Source organism: Nycticebus coucang, chromosome 9, assembly GCF_027406575.1.
Source record: "Nycticebus coucang isolate mNycCou1 chromosome 9, mNycCou1.pri, whole genome shotgun sequence".
NCBI classification, from domain to species: domain Eukaryota; kingdom Metazoa; phylum Chordata; class Mammalia; order Primates; family Lorisidae; genus Nycticebus; species Nycticebus coucang.
In genome coordinates this window covers 28,531,185-28,546,751 of record NC_069788.1, presented here as the reverse complement: position 1 = coordinate 28,546,751, position 15,567 = coordinate 28,531,185, and the positions used below count along the sequence as shown (strand labels likewise).

The 15,567-nt window shown below is 38.7% G+C and overlaps 1 protein-coding gene across 3 annotated transcripts in view; it reads right to left on the bottom strand.

The window, feature by feature from the left end:
• The window catches only part of PKHD1 (PKHD1 ciliary IPT domain containing fibrocystin/polyductin), a 497,465-nt gene that overhangs the window by 23,863 nt on the left and 458,035 nt on the right, over positions 1-15,567 (bottom strand). For all 3 annotated transcript variants that reach the window (XM_053602538.1, XM_053602539.1, XM_053602540.1), the window contains 3 exons: positions 11,741-11,876; positions 8,875-8,962; positions 393-500 (listed from right to left, as the gene is read on the bottom strand). In XM_053602538.1, coding sequence (XP_053458513.1) covers positions 393-500; positions 8,875-8,962; positions 11,741-11,876 — 332 coding nt within the window. The remainder of the gene's footprint in view (positions 1-392; positions 501-8,874; positions 8,963-11,740; positions 11,877-15,567) is intronic.

Here is a 15,567-nt window from a genome sequence, read left to right as displayed (position 1 = left end):
CTTGAGGAGAGGAGGATGAGGAGCATAATACCCAAAGATAAGATTTCACAATATTCAATATCCCGTGACTCTCTTTCTTATAAATTAAAATTTCCTGTTAAGACTCAACCAAATGTCATATAAATAAGAAAAAAAAGTCAAATACTCAAAGTGAATTTTAACATCTACAGGAAAATGTGCATTTGGACTCTTGCTCAGCAGGAGTCTCCTGAGGCTTAATTTCTGCAAGTGCTTTTTCTTCTCACATAAGAAGAGAATCATAAAGCCAAGCGAATGTCTCTCCTAAACTATGATGACCTCTTGTCCATAACAGGAGCCATCTCCATTATAAGAGAGAAGGGGTGATTTTTTCAAAAGAAATGGAGAATAAATTTCAGACTGTGCTGAATTACCTGGAGGGGAAGTGACGGTGAAAATAAGGTGCCACTTTGACCCAGAGATCAAGACTGCCAAGTTGGAGAAGCTTACATAACCATCGTGAGTTTCTTCTTGGGTGCACCCTACAAAAAAGTCACAAAACAAAAGGTAGATGTTAGTTATCTATTCAAGAACAATATGTTCAAATCTTCTCTGCAGATAAAAGTATTAGACAATAAAGGACAATTAAAGAGTTTACCTAATCCATCTGATTTTTTCTTAGACAAGTCTTAGAACCAAATAATCCAAGTTAGGACAGTGGCTAACAGATTTTAAAAACTCACTAGGCCAGACACTGTGCTTTATATACATCACTGTATTTAAACTATAAAGAAACCTTGTGAAATATGCTATTACCTATAGTCCAGAGATTAGGGAATAGGCTGGGAAAAGTTAAATTACTTGGTGCCAAGGTTACAGCCCAAATCTGCCTCATATTAAAGTTTGCATTCTTTTTTTTTTTAATTATTATTTTTTTCCAAAGTCTCAAAAAATAAACAACTAATATTTATAAATAAATATAGAAGATAATTTCAAAAAACAGATCATGCCAAATCTTATAGACAATAGAAAAAGAAGAAATACTTCAACATTTGCATTCTTAACCACTACTGTGTATTAACTGTTTGATTATTAAGTGTCTATCAAGAAATAAATTCTATTAAATTTCTAGGTGGTCAGTTTCTAAAGTCTGCCTCTCTTCTGTTCAAGGCATTGAAATTTTATGCTGCAGCAGAGTTAGGCCAATAGATCAAGACTTAAACAGTAATTTATTAAACCACAACCGATAAATCTGCCCTCATTTAGTAACTTGGATTGCCTGAGCCTTGATTTCCCTGAATGAAAATGCAAAAAAGAAAGCTTAAATCTTCTTTTCCTTTTTGCTGAGACAGAGTCTCCTGTGTCGTGGTGTCATAGCTCACCAGGCTAAAGTGAGTTGGTGTCAGAGCTCACAGCAAGCTTAAACTCCTGGCTTCCAGTGATTCTCTTGCCTCAGCCTCCAGAGAAGCTAGAACCAAAGGGGCCTGCCACAATTCCTGGCTAGTTTTCCTAATTTTAGTAGTGATGGGATCTCACTCTTGCTCAGGCTGGTCTCAAACTCTTGAGTTCAGGTGACCCACCCGCCTTGGCCTCCCAAAGTGCTAGAATTACAGGCATGAGCCACAGCTACCATGTCTGGCCTGAAAGCATACATCTTCCAACAGTGGGCCGCCCATTTCTAAAGTGAAGGAAGGTGAATCACAATCACATTCCCAATTCCATTAACTACCTTTTTGATTCCACCACCCCTAAATTACTTTGCTAATTAACAGCTGCCACATTTCACTCTGGAAATGTCATTACAATTGGTATGGTGGACAAAGAGATAGGAGACTGATCTAAAAGTTTCTAAATTGGTTTAAGATCTCTGAGGCTGAAAGGTATTATAAAGACATGCTTAGTGTCAACATTTTTCAATTCAATTGCACAATCTTTTGTGAAAACATCATCTTTCCTTATCAATTTTGCCGAGCTAACTAAAATTTCCTGTCTAAGAAATGTCTTTTCCTTCATCTCTTCAGAGTTCCAAAATAAATAAAATGCCCAGAAAAATGAAAATAAATAAGCCAAGACTCAAATAAATGATAGGCGTCCAAGATAAATGCAGTTTATACTCTTTAAAACCTGTATGCATCAAAATTATGGTCAATAAACTCTTGAAGACAATGAACTGCCGAGTACAGATGTTCAACATGAAACTGTTTGCTGCAGTTTTTCCTTTGACAAACGTCCTTATTGTTCCCATCTTTGGAAGAATACAAAGCAGCATTTAATCGAAATGTGTCCGTAGAGCTCACTGAGTCTGCCTCATAGAACAGCCGCCAAATTGCCTAATGGAAAGTGCTTTAGCTCCAAATGGGTTTGCTTTTGCGTTAAATACCAGCTTGCCTTAGAGAGCTCTACAAAGATTCCCATATATATCTATGATATTCTCAGATTTGAAGCATATGTGCCTGAAAGCTGAGGCAGTTGCTTCCAAGTACAGTACATTACTCCAGGGTTCATCATATCCTTGGAATAGCTATTATGAAATATTCAGATACAATTGATAGGCTCTCTGATCAAACTGGTATAAACAACATTCTGGCTAGAGGGAAAATGTAGGGTGTTGGGCTTCAGTGAGATTGGAATTGATTACACGACTATCAGGAGAATGGGTTTCTGCAGGGTAGATTGTTTCTAAAATACCTTTGCAAGTCAAATCTTTCTTGCAACTTTTCCACTCACCCCCAGCTTTATATACTAGCAAACTGTTGCACCATTAATGTTGAGGTGTTACCTTTAAAAATATTAGGAATATATCTTTGTGCAACTCTGACTTGTAATATAAAAGGACCTAGAGGACTTTTAAAAAATTGCCTTTGTATAATTCTGTTTTGTGGTAATAGATTGTAATTTTTTCACATCTAAGAGGGTATACTAAGAAAAGAGTATGATGTTAAATTGCAGAATAAAAGATTTAGACTAGATATATTTAGCTTTTTTGTTGTTATCTTATTTTTCTCCAGGAAATACTTAGAGTTAAGTTAGATAATCTAAATAATTTTGGTACCTTTCTTTCTGAAGTAAAAGAGAAGTATTTTTATAATGGATTCAAGAGAAACTTTGATTGATGTGGACATTCTAAAAACAGAAAACTACACATGGTGTCTTCCCTACTTCATTATACATACAAAAAAATGTGTGTATAAAAGACACCCTCAGCCCATTCCTCATACTTTCCTCTGGATCTCCCAAAGAGGACAGCAGTGATCACACTGATCCAAGTGGGGATCAGTAGAATAAAACAGCAAACAGCTTCATACCTCATTCATTTTGCATAGTAAGAGTCTAAGCTGGTCAGTGATGACATCTTTGGGATAATTGAAAGAACTATAATGAAAAATGAAGAAGATATAAAGGTCAGAAGTAGGACAAAGGAAAATATGGAATCTGAGTGGGGTTTGGTACAGGAGAAAGTGAAAAGCAAGGGAAAGGTGGTTGCAGTACGAATAAGGCACGAAAGGAGGGTAAGGCATGGAGTATGTGTAAAGTGTGGCATAGGAGAAGGCATGGAGCATAGGTAAGGTATGGAGTATGGGCAAGTTATGGTGCATGAGTAAGGCATGGAGCATGGGTAAGGTATGGGGTATGGGCAAGTTATGGTGCATGAGTAGGGCATGGAGCATGGGTAAGGTATTGGGTATGGGCAAGTTATGGTGCATGAGTAAGGCATGGAGCATGGGTAAGGTATGGGGTTTGGGCAAGTTATGGTGCATGAGTAGGGCATGGAGCGTGGGTAAGGTATAGAGTATGGTAAGGACAGTAGAGGAGGAGGAGTGGAGTCTGAGTAAGACTTGGAGCATGGGTAAGCCATGAACATGGGTAAGGCATGGTGTGTAGGTGAGGCATGAAGTATGGGTAAGGCATGGTATAGGAGAAGGCATGGAGCATGGGTAAGCTACAGGGTGAACTGTGACGTAGGGGTAAGGTACACAGCACGGGTAATGGAGCATAGGTACAGTGTGGATAACATACGGAGTAGAAGATAGGGAGAGCTGAGTTTCAGTAGCCAAGTGAGGCTATCTGTTGTAAATATTATTGGGACATAAAAAGGGTTGAAAATTAATGTTTTTGATTCTATTGTATCAAAATTAGAAAGTGACTTACTGTTATATCCTAAGCATTCCCTGTACTAAAATGCCCATTGCAGGAACAGAATGACAGCAAAAAAAGTGGCTGTTCAAAATGTAGTTTCATTTTCATACCCATCAACCTCAAATACGTTTGCTTAATTTTCTTACTTTCTTGATGTACCTTCTTTCTGAAAACTTGCATGAGAACCATTCTGGACTGTTCCCTTTCCTAGGGATTTTAATGCTAAGATGTTTAAACTTAACTGCTTAGGTAGAGAAATGACAAATAGCAAAAATGTAATTCAGAAACACAGGTGCTACTTTCTTTTTTTTTAATTTTTTTTTATTAAATCATAGCTGTGTACATTGATGTAATCATGGGGCATCATTCACAGACCATTTACCAAGTTTCACATATACGCTTGTAAGATGCACCGCCGGTATAATCCCACCAATCCCCTTCCCTCTACCTACCTATCCCCTCCCCCCGCTTTCGCCCTTCCCCCTATTCTTAGGTTGTAACTGGGTTATAGCTTTCATGTGAAAACCCTAAATTAGTTTCATAGGAGGGCTGAGTACATTGGGTACTTTTTCTTCCACTCTTGAGATACTTTACTAAGAAGAATATGTTCCAGCTCCATCCATGTAAACATGAAAGAGGTGAAGTCTCCATCTTTCTTTAAGGCTGCATAATATTCCATGGTGTACATATACCACAATTTATTAATCCATTTGTGGATCAATGGGCACTTGGGCTTTTTCCATGACTTAGAAATTATGAATTTGGCTGCAATAAACATTCTGGTACAAATATCTTTGTTATGATGTGATTTTTGGTCTTCTGAGTATATGCCCAGTAGAGGGATTACAGGATTGAATGGCAGATCTATTTTTAGATCTCTGAGTGTTCTCCATATCTCTTTCCAAAAGGAATGTATTAATTTGCATTCCCACCAGCTGTGCAAAAGTGTAAGTGCGCAAAAGATTTACATAAGTGAGAATATGGAAAGCCTAGAAGTCTATAAGGGACTTTTCTCAAAATATGTAGCATTACATAGACCTTTAAAATTGAGCTATACACAGAGAAAGTGGAGATAATACTGGGATAGCAACAAAACTTTCAAGTTTGGGAGAAAATTATTTTTGTGGACAAGCTGAAAATATTTGGATTCTTCATTAAGTAAGTAGATAGGTTAGGGCATTTACAGGTCAAAACAGTTATGAGGGTTTTAGATGAGAGAAAAACCCAATGATATTCAAGTAGGGGATTAAGGGGCTTGGTAAATTCTCACCCAAAGGAGACATTGCATAGTTGTTGTTGTGAAGGACACAACAACAACAACTCAGACTTTCACATTACAAAAGCCAACTATGTAAGCTAATCATGTATAGCCCCATATTAATCTAAAATTTAAAAAAATAATAATAAGAGACAACTTGAAAGAAGAGTGGACAAATTTACAGCTCTAATAAAAATAACAAATTAGCTTTAAACAGGACTTTGGAGCTATGAAATGTTTGGTTATGAGATACCAATTTCCTCCTCAAAAGAGATTTTAGAAGTAGATGCTTCTATTTTCTGGATTTGATGAGGTGCAGCTTTTCAGGGAAAAAAAGCATAAGCTAAATAAATTGGTGATTTAAAGAAAACTGAGATCTGAGGTCAATTCATTACCAATTTCAAATGAGAACTCATGAATTTAAAAACTTTATCATTACAATTTTATATACTGTATTTCTACTTTTAGGACAAATCACAAAGAATGAAAGAACAGAATTATCAAGAGAGGTGGGTGTTGTGTACCACATGATAGGAACAGTTTGGGGCCAAAAATTAAGTACAATTAGAAGCAGCAGCAAGATGTAGCACTTCTAGGATTTACTTATTACTATCCATTTCAGCATTTTACATATAAAATGAGAGCCATGTAAATAAGCTTAGATGCACAGCCAGAGTCCTGCAAGAAATAACTATAAAGTTGTGGCCTATTCTTGGAAACCAGTATTTTTTAGAGAGGTTGATTTTCTTCTGGTAGACGAGTCATTTCCAAGTTTGAAAAAGAAAAAAATTCAGACAACACAAAACCAGTAGAAATGTCCTAGCCGATTCATAGAGTGTGTAAAAAATACAAAGTTGAATTTGTAAAGTGTTGTCAATACATCCTCAAATTTGTATAAGGATGGAGATATTTTATCAATTAAAAACATGTAAATACATACCACAGCAATTTAAAATTTCCAATGATTCATTGGTTTGCAACCTCCTTTCTGTACATTGCTGACAAATCTCAAAGGCGCATCATTACCATGATAACACTAACTTTGCATAAATAGCCAGTGCCCGAAACCATATTTCTAAGAGAAAGGGTTTTCAAAAGGTAGAAAGACTCCCTGGTTTTTCCCCAATATGATAAGCAAACATCATGATAATAATAGAGTATTATACTTAAGACAGCTTTTATCCTCTTTTGTAATTTTGCTAATACTGTTACATATCTCTTTATAGAATATGCACATTCTCAAAACATTTATTATCTTCAAATCACATTAGACAGTTTTTCTAATCTAAAACAGCAATATAATGTTTAGTGCAGAGATTTGCTTGGGCACTAGCTCTTGGTCAGAATTATTCAACAACTCTGAATTGAAACAGATAAGATTAACCCATTGGCTCTATTTTATTAATGAGACTCTACAGAGTTTTGAGGAGGATTGTATAGGGTAAAGGGTTTGAGGAAGGGCATAGATGCTGCCCTTTCTGAGAGTATTCTCCATGCTTTATCTTAAAAATCACTTTTAATCCGTTTGAATTCTTGAGACACTTTTTAAAATTTTCTCATTGAAACTAGTTAGAGGAATTAAAGTTAGATCCACTTTTCAGGACTATGATTATCTCAAGCCCACTATCTAAATATAGGAGATAATTTTAGAATGTCCCACTGGACCATCCTATTCTTGATTATATCAGGTTGATATAAAATGAAATTCTCTTCACCGCAGGGTAAAGCCCCAGAATTGAACTGTGATTGTACATGATTGATAGTCCATCAAGTGAGAAGGAAATTCACAACCCTACCCATAACTAGAGGGGGAATCCCCAGTGTGCTGATGACTGTGCAGAGAGGAAACCCCCTGTGCATGAAGACATCAGGCTTTCAGGCCAAAGTCTGCCTGTTGGGAGACGGCCCCCTTGACCACACACAATTAGGAAAAGGCTCCTAGTAGGAACAATGAATAATAATTCATGGGGTAGGTTGGAGGCAGACCGAGAGGAGAATAGGAAGCTCTTTTGACTCTTTGGGACACAATCTATAACACCCATAAGCCAAAATGTCTTGGTACTGTTGCATTAGAATGAAAATCACTCAGAAAAAAGATTTGTGACTTAGTCTGGCCCAGGAGCCAGGTCACACTTACCTCGCCAAAACTCTCACTTTTTGCTCATGCACCAGTCTTTCTCATGTTAGTTAACACCAATATCCACCCAACATATCAAGGTTAAAACCTAAAATTCACTTTTAAGTCTTTGCTTCCTTTATTTCCAGTACTTTCCATTGATTCTATTTCTAAAAGACACTTTGAATCAATGCTTCTGTAATCTCCACCATCATCGTTTACCAGGCCTTCTGCAATCACTTCTCAGCTGCCTTAGAGGTTCTTGTTCTCCGGTCCACCCTCCACAGAGCAGTCTGGTCTTCTAAGCGTGGAAGTCAGACCTCAGCACCAGGCAGCGTTATCCCCTCCAATGGCTCTGCATGGCAGGGAGAGTTCAGTGCACAGCGCCACCACGCTCTCCAAAGTCCTCTGCTGTGTGTCTAGCTTCAGCCTCTCTGACTTCACCTCCTCCCTGAATCTCGCTTAGTCATTGTTTTATTAAAAATATAAAGATGGATATATTTCATAATAAACAAACATGTATTTTTCAAACTGAAAAGCAAAGACAACCAAGTGACAGTCCCAGAACTACCCTTAGGATTCTGAGTCCCTAATCTGTGATAGTCCCCTGGGGAACACCTGAAAGCATCTTTTATGTCTTTATGTAGGTCGTTTTTTTTTTTTTTTTTGTAGCTTAGATAGTCAGGAATTTGGAACTCAGAAACTCAAATTTTTTACATAGAAACAATGTTACACCTGCTTTTTTCTTTCCAGTCCAGGCTCTAAAATGTACATTCCTGGACTCCTCCGCAGAATATGTTACTGAAATATCTTGGGCCAAGCCTTGAAAACCTGCATCTTAAATAAATTTTTATACACATAAGCTCCAAGGAAAGTAAACAGAGCTGGCAGTGGTGCTGGGATTGACTAGGAAGGTAAGAGACAGCAGAAGGTGGAAAGGAGAAAGTTAACTCCGAGACTCTGATCGCGCATTCTTTATAACACCGACAGCGAGTGTTTCTGTTTCCTCATAGGAACCACATTGTACCTGGTGAATTGCCCCTTGGGCTGGTCCATGAAACTGTTCCAAACGAGGTATGTCACATGGTACTGAATAGTCAGCAGAGAAACAGATTTCAGACCCAGCCAAAGATTCCACGCCCCTTTCCTTATCCCACATTGAGCACACGGACATGACAATGTTCCTTCATCATGCAAGGGAAGGGGGAGGAGAAGGTGATGCTTTAAGTATTTATAATCTTCCTTTTCACAGACACTGGCATTGTGGACTCCAGTGAAGGAGATTCCTTCCACACTACTGAAGAAATTGGGCGTTACCAACTTCAGTATGAAATTCCCAGTAGGTTCAAACATTTTCTGTTACCATAATGTAATAATAGGTATCTGAAGGTCACAGGTAACCTACCTTGTAGCACTGAATCTGATGTCCCTTCCAGGGAAGCTAAAATGGTCCAAGGCTCTGAGGGGGGCCCCAAGGACTCCACTCTTCGATTCTGGAGAGAGTAGGAGGAGGAGGGAAGAAGAAAAAGTTGGATTCAGAAAAGAATTTTGTGAAGTTATCCAAAAAAGAAAAGGATTCAGATAGACTTTTATTTTTATTTATTTATTTATTTATTAGAGACAGAGTCTCACTTTATTGCCCTCAGTAGAGTGCTGTGACGTCACAGCTCACAGCAACCTCCGACTCCTGAACCTAGGCAATTCTCTTGCCTCAGCCTCCCAAACAGCAGGGACTACAGGTGCCCGCCACAACACCTGGCTATTTTTTGTTGCAGTTTGGCCAGGGCCGGCTTCGAACCCGCCACCATCTGTATATGGGGCCGGCGCCCTACCAACTGAGCCACAGGCACCGCACCAGATAAACTTTTATAAGGCACACATTCAGAAGAAATAAATAAAACAATAAATATATGCCTTTCCCACATGAAGAATATATCAAAATCATTTATTTATTTATTTATTTACTGTTTTTTAGGATGTAAAGATAGGGTCCTACTATGTTACCCAGGGTGGTCTCAAACTCCTGGTCTCAACCATTCTTCCCAATTTAGTCTCTGCAAAGTGCTGGTATTATAGGCATGAATCACCACTACAAACTATTAAGGGGGTACAAACATTTTTGTTACATGGATGAATTGTGCATGCTGAAGTCAGGACTTTTAAAGTGTGCCTGTCACCAGAATAGTGTTCTATGTTCCCCAAAAATAAATTTTTATTTTTACTCCCCTCCCAGCGCCCCTTAGTTTCCAATGTCCTTTACACCATCCAGTACCCACGTGTACCCATCCATCTCCATCTCCTACTTAGTATTGAGAGCACATGGTGTTTCTTTTTCCATTCCTGAGATACTTCACTTAGGAAAATGGTCTCCAGTTCCATGCAAGTTGCTACAACAGACATTATTACATTTCTTTATATGGCTAAGTAGTACCCAATGGTGTGTGTGTGTACATAGTTTCTTTATCCACTAATCAGTTGATGGGCACTTAGGTCGATTCCATATCTTAGCAATTATGAATTGTGCTGTGATAATCATTTAGGTGCAGATACCTTTTTCACATAATGACTTCTTTTCTTTTGTGTAGATACCCAGCAGTGTGATTGCTGGATTGAATGGTAGGTCTATGTTTATTCATTCCTCTGAGGAATCTTCATATTGTTTGTCAGAGAGGTGTTCTAATTTACGGTCTCACCATCAGCGTATAAGCATTCCTTTTTCATCACATCCCCACCAAACATCTATTTTTTGCATTTTTAAATAATGGTCATTCTCACAGAAGTAGGGTGGCATCTCATTATGACTTTAATTTGCATTTCCTGATGATGGATGCAGTGAAAAAGGAACCATTGGTGGGACTACAAATTAGAACATTGGAGTACTACTCAGCCATACAAAGGAATGAAATAATGTCTTTTACAGCAACTTAGATGGAATTGGAGACCATTATCCCAAGTGAAGTATCCCAGGAATGGAAAAACAAACACCACATGCTCTTACTAACAAGTGGGAGCAAAATGATGGATACACACAGGCACAAAGTGGTGTAAAGGACATTGGAAATTACGAAGTGGGGAGAGTGGGAGGAAGTCAGAGATTAAAACTTGCCTATTGCTTACAATGTGCATTATTCTGGTGATGGAACTCTAAAAGTCCTGAGTTCAGCATTATGCACTTTATCTATGTAATAAAAACACTTGTACCCCTTTATATATATATATATATATTTTTTTTTTTTGAGACAGAGTCTCACTTTTCATTAGAGTGCTATGGCATCGTAGCTCACAGCAACCTCAAACCCTTAGGCTCAAGTGAGTCTCTTGCCTCAGCCTTCCAAGTAGCTGGGACTAGAGGCACCTGCTACAACATCCGGCTATTTTTAGAGACGGGGTCTCAGGGTCTCGCTCTTGCTCAGGTTTGTCTCAAACCCACTTGAGCTCAGACAATCCACCTGCCTTGGCCTCCCAGAGTGCTAGGATTACAGGCGTGAGCCACCATGCCTGGCCTCCCTTAATATTTTAGAAAAAAAGCATATTAAAATTAGCTTATTCAAAAGAGGGAGGAGAAATTACTCCAGGACAAGTTGGAGCAGGGAAGTGAAGATGGGAAAGGAAAGCTAAGCTAAGAGGAGAGGGGCCTTAAGTGCTGAAGAATGGAAAGTTTAAGAGAGGCAGGAGGGAGCTGGGTAAGAGCCAGCTGGATCAAAGCTGAGAGATTTCCAAGTGCGGCCTTCAGTCCCAACCACTTCTCTCTGCACATGTCAGGGATGCATTTATAAAGAGGAGAAAGCTGATTCAACAGCCATACTTCACTCCCCCACCCCTTGAGTTTCCTAAATATAGAAAAGATAAAACCGAGTAAAAGAACATAGAGTCCCAAATTAGAAATAAGCACAGAAGCCTCTTGCGCATGATTTACTAATCTGCATTTACTCACATATGTGAGCGATCATTCAAAATAACATAGAACTGCCATGCAGGTGTGACATCATAAGTCCCTTCATTAGCACATGAAAAGACTTTTTAAGATGTAGATAAACTTCTTTGAGAAGGCTAGTTTCCAGAATTTGCTGGGGGAGGAAACATATCTGGATTTTATTTTACCCTTCACCAAACTCTGAGCATTCATAGAAAGCGGAAGGAAGCCAGATTGTGGAGCGGAGGGAAAATGACAAGAGTCATGAGAGGTTGTGGGTGAAGCCAACTGCACGATGACAAAATCTTAAACACATGCTGAATAAAGTACAATGCTCAACTCTGAACAAAGAGGGTACCTGCTTATCCAGAAACATGAGCTGTGGTTGCACCGGCAGTTCTTTTCCCACTTCTCCATCTGAAGGCTGGACGAGGATGGAAAGAGCATAGGGCCGAATATAGACCAAGTTCCCACTTGTAAAGCTGCTTGTATTTCTGGCAGATATTAAAACAAACAGAATATATCTATAGGATTACAAATATCCCTGCAGTAGCAATTTTTGATAAAACATTCATGCCAGTGAAAATATTTTCACTTGCCTGTGTTTCTAGAAACTCAGTAATATAGTGGGTGGATAGTGAAGATGACTTTATACCAATGAATAAGAGTACATTTATTTGATATGTTTGCTGAGCCACAATAAAAAATGGACTGGGGTTGGAGAGAAACACACATTAAGAACTCATATTTGCATTATTAGTTGTTAAGATCAGCCACCCCCTTCCCCTCAAAAAACCTCAATGAAGGAATTTATCAGCATAAAATACTCAGAGGGCAGGAACATGTACAATAGTATGTTATTAAACCATTTCTTTCAAAAAATGCTCTTGATTTGTAGTGTTTTCCAGCATCCATAGTATAAATACTATGCTGTACTTGATTCCAAGTTATGAAGGCAACATTGCCGGGCAGAGATGGGGGAAGACGATAAGAGCAAACTCCAGTGCACACATTTTACAAAGAGTAGATCACTCAATCCTTACAACACTTCTTAGTATTCATATTCTCCAGGCGTGCTTGCACTGAACAGATTCAATAATTGTGGCATTAATTGATTATTTTAATTGCACCAAACACCTGGGGAGAAAACTTAAAACAGAGATTTGCTGAGCATTTGTTGTGTACAGTACTATTATAGAGTTTCGACATATACACTCATCCATCTTTAAATGACACTATGAAGTAGCTACTCTTATTTACATATGACAAAAACTGGCCCAAATAAGTAATTTGCCAAAGGTCTTACAATTAGTAAGTGCTGACCAAGGTCTAGAGGAGCTAACCAATGAACTATGTTGTTTCTCCCATCCTTAGAGCATACTAATCGCTGATGTGACTTAACAATAAAAGGGAACACATCTATGTAAGTATTTCTGGTATTTTTCTTTCTTTTTTTTTTTTTTTATTAAACCATAGCTGTGTACATTAGTATGATCATGGGGCACCATACACTTGGTTCATATATCGTTTGACACATTTTCATCACATTAGTTAACATAGATTTTGTAGCATTTTCTTAGTTATTTTGCTAAGACCTTTACATTCCACATTTACTAGGATTCACATATACCCTTGTAAGATGCACCGCAGGTGTAATCCCATTAGTCCCCCTTCTTCCGCCTCCCTCTCCCCTCCCTCCCCTCTCTTTCCCCTTTCTCCCTATTCTTAGGTTATAACTGGGATATAGCTTTCATGTGAAGGTCCTACATTAGTTTCATAATAAGGGTGAGTACATTGGGTACTTTTTCTTCCATTCTTGAGACACTTTACTAAGAAGAATATGTTCCAGTGTGGTATTTTTCAACTAGCAATGATCACGTCTCAGATAAACCTCATTGGCTGTGATCCTGCCACTCAGTCATCAAAAATACCAAAGCTATATCTGGTATTTTTGATGACTGAGTTAGCTTGTATTATTAACAAAAGAACATTATACACCTATTGTTTCATTAAGTCTATTATGTATTACACATCGTAGGCGGGTAACAGTTGACAGTTAAATGGAGCTGTATGGATATCATACGTCATATATACAGGGAGGCCATAAAGTTTGGGTACAATTTTAAGTTGCATACTATTTTAAATTGTACACTATCTTTATAGCCACCTTGTATTTTCCTAAAATAGGGTATCCCTTGGTGAGTTACCCTCAAAACAGCCTAGGCCAGGTCTAATGAGGATATTATTTTTTAAGTAGCTTATCTGCCACCTCTCATTGAATGTTCATGAGTCAGCTATTCTACTCCTAACCTATAAATAGGTATTTATTGTCATGGAGGTATTTGTCACATAAAGGTGAAGATTAGTCCTTAAAAAGGAAACAGTGGAAGAATAAATACTATGGATCACAAAATATGAAAGTTCTGCAGGAAGCAATTTTTTTTTCTCCCCTGGGAATTCCAGGAAATGCAGGCAGGGTAAGAATATGTGGCCTTAGGAAGCCCTTTTGGTCATCTATCAGTAAAGACCCCGGCCTCTGTGCTAGAATCACTCTCTGGAAATTCGACATACACCCAACCATCATTCACCAGTTTGCTTAGCCTAAGTGGGGAAGGCTCCTTTCAGTTTTTAAATACAACAATTTAAAACCAGATTTAAAGAAACTTATGCTGTTAATTTTACCCTTCCAGGGGTCCCAGGTTATTGGAAAATTCTAATCTTGTTACCAGATCTTATTTCTCCCCTAACCTATTCCTTCAATCCTTTCCTACGAGGCCCAGGATACAGGCAAGCAGTCTGGCTTAAAGAAGCAGAAAGACCCCATCAGAGACGCTGACATAACCACACTGCTGTCTAGAGACGGAGGGATGGGGACCAACTGCCTGAACACCCGCTGAAAGGCTGTTCCTGACACACTTAAAAGTTTATTGTGAGCAAACATCTCTTACTAAATGTAAACAGCATCTCACTGGAGGTCAGGGACTGTCTGCTGCAGCATATCCCAAGGTAATACCACTTTAAGCTCCACATAAACTCTTAAGCAGTTTCTATCCTAAAACCTGACCGTAGGTGGTACAGTTTTTTACGATATGTTATAATAGTGCAATAAATCTGTTAGCTTAAAATCGAATCTCTGTGGCCTTTTAGAGAAATCATCATTAAATGCAGGGTCCTGTTAATGATGCCATTGGAGTGAAATTGTTTAATCTGCTAAGGGGGTGAAAGGTCACCAAATGAATTTTTTATAATACATCAACTTGACACGCAATAGGGAAAACTGTAATAGATAAAAGCAAAGGAAAAGGGCACTGTCTTCTTCTGATAGGTCAATAGCAGCCAAGAGAGTCACTCATCCACTTTCCTTTCACGATGGGGCTCCTTTTGCATTTAATATGGACACCCAATTAATACCTCAGCACCACAGACAACCTCATTTTAGGTGACTTATAGCAATTTCTCCCCCTTCCCTGAAATGAAAGTGATCACAATACATCATAGCATTGTGCGAATTAACGTTAATTGATTCAAGTTACCAAGCAATGATGGGCCACTTATATAATCTAGGCGTTATTGGGTGCTAGAAGGGATGGAGGGAAGATTAGATTCCAGTGTCCGTTGCTGTGACGACGGGAGTCACCTGACGCCTTGTTAGACAGTTGTAAGATTCTATTGCTGGCCCCAGTGGGGTCGTCAGTAAACTGGAGTGATGTCCAAACATCATTACACGCTGCTCCAATATTAAAGCAAAGGGATTAGCAACTTATTGCAAGCAACCTGGATTTGTCATTGTGCTGTCCTTATCCAATTTCCAACTGCTAATGTGACTGTAGCCTGCAGGCAGAAGGACCTACAGCCAAACTTCAAAAAATCGGGAAGGAAAGTTCCCTCCATTCCTCCCAGTATTAACCATGGTTTAACAGCTTCTAATACCCAGGCAGGTATGTAAAAGAATTTCTTTTTCCCCTCTAATGCTTAAGTGCAGGCTAAAGGCGAAAGAGCGAGAGAATACAGAAATTTCACAGTTTAGAGATCACTGCGATTCATTCCAACCCCTACATTTCAATCCACCACATCTGAAATGTTTACCCTGTGGATGATTGGACTGTTTCCATTTATACAGCAAACAAACATCTTTGGTGAAAATCAGCTCTGCCCAAGACCATCTAGAGTCCGGTGGAGTGGGTG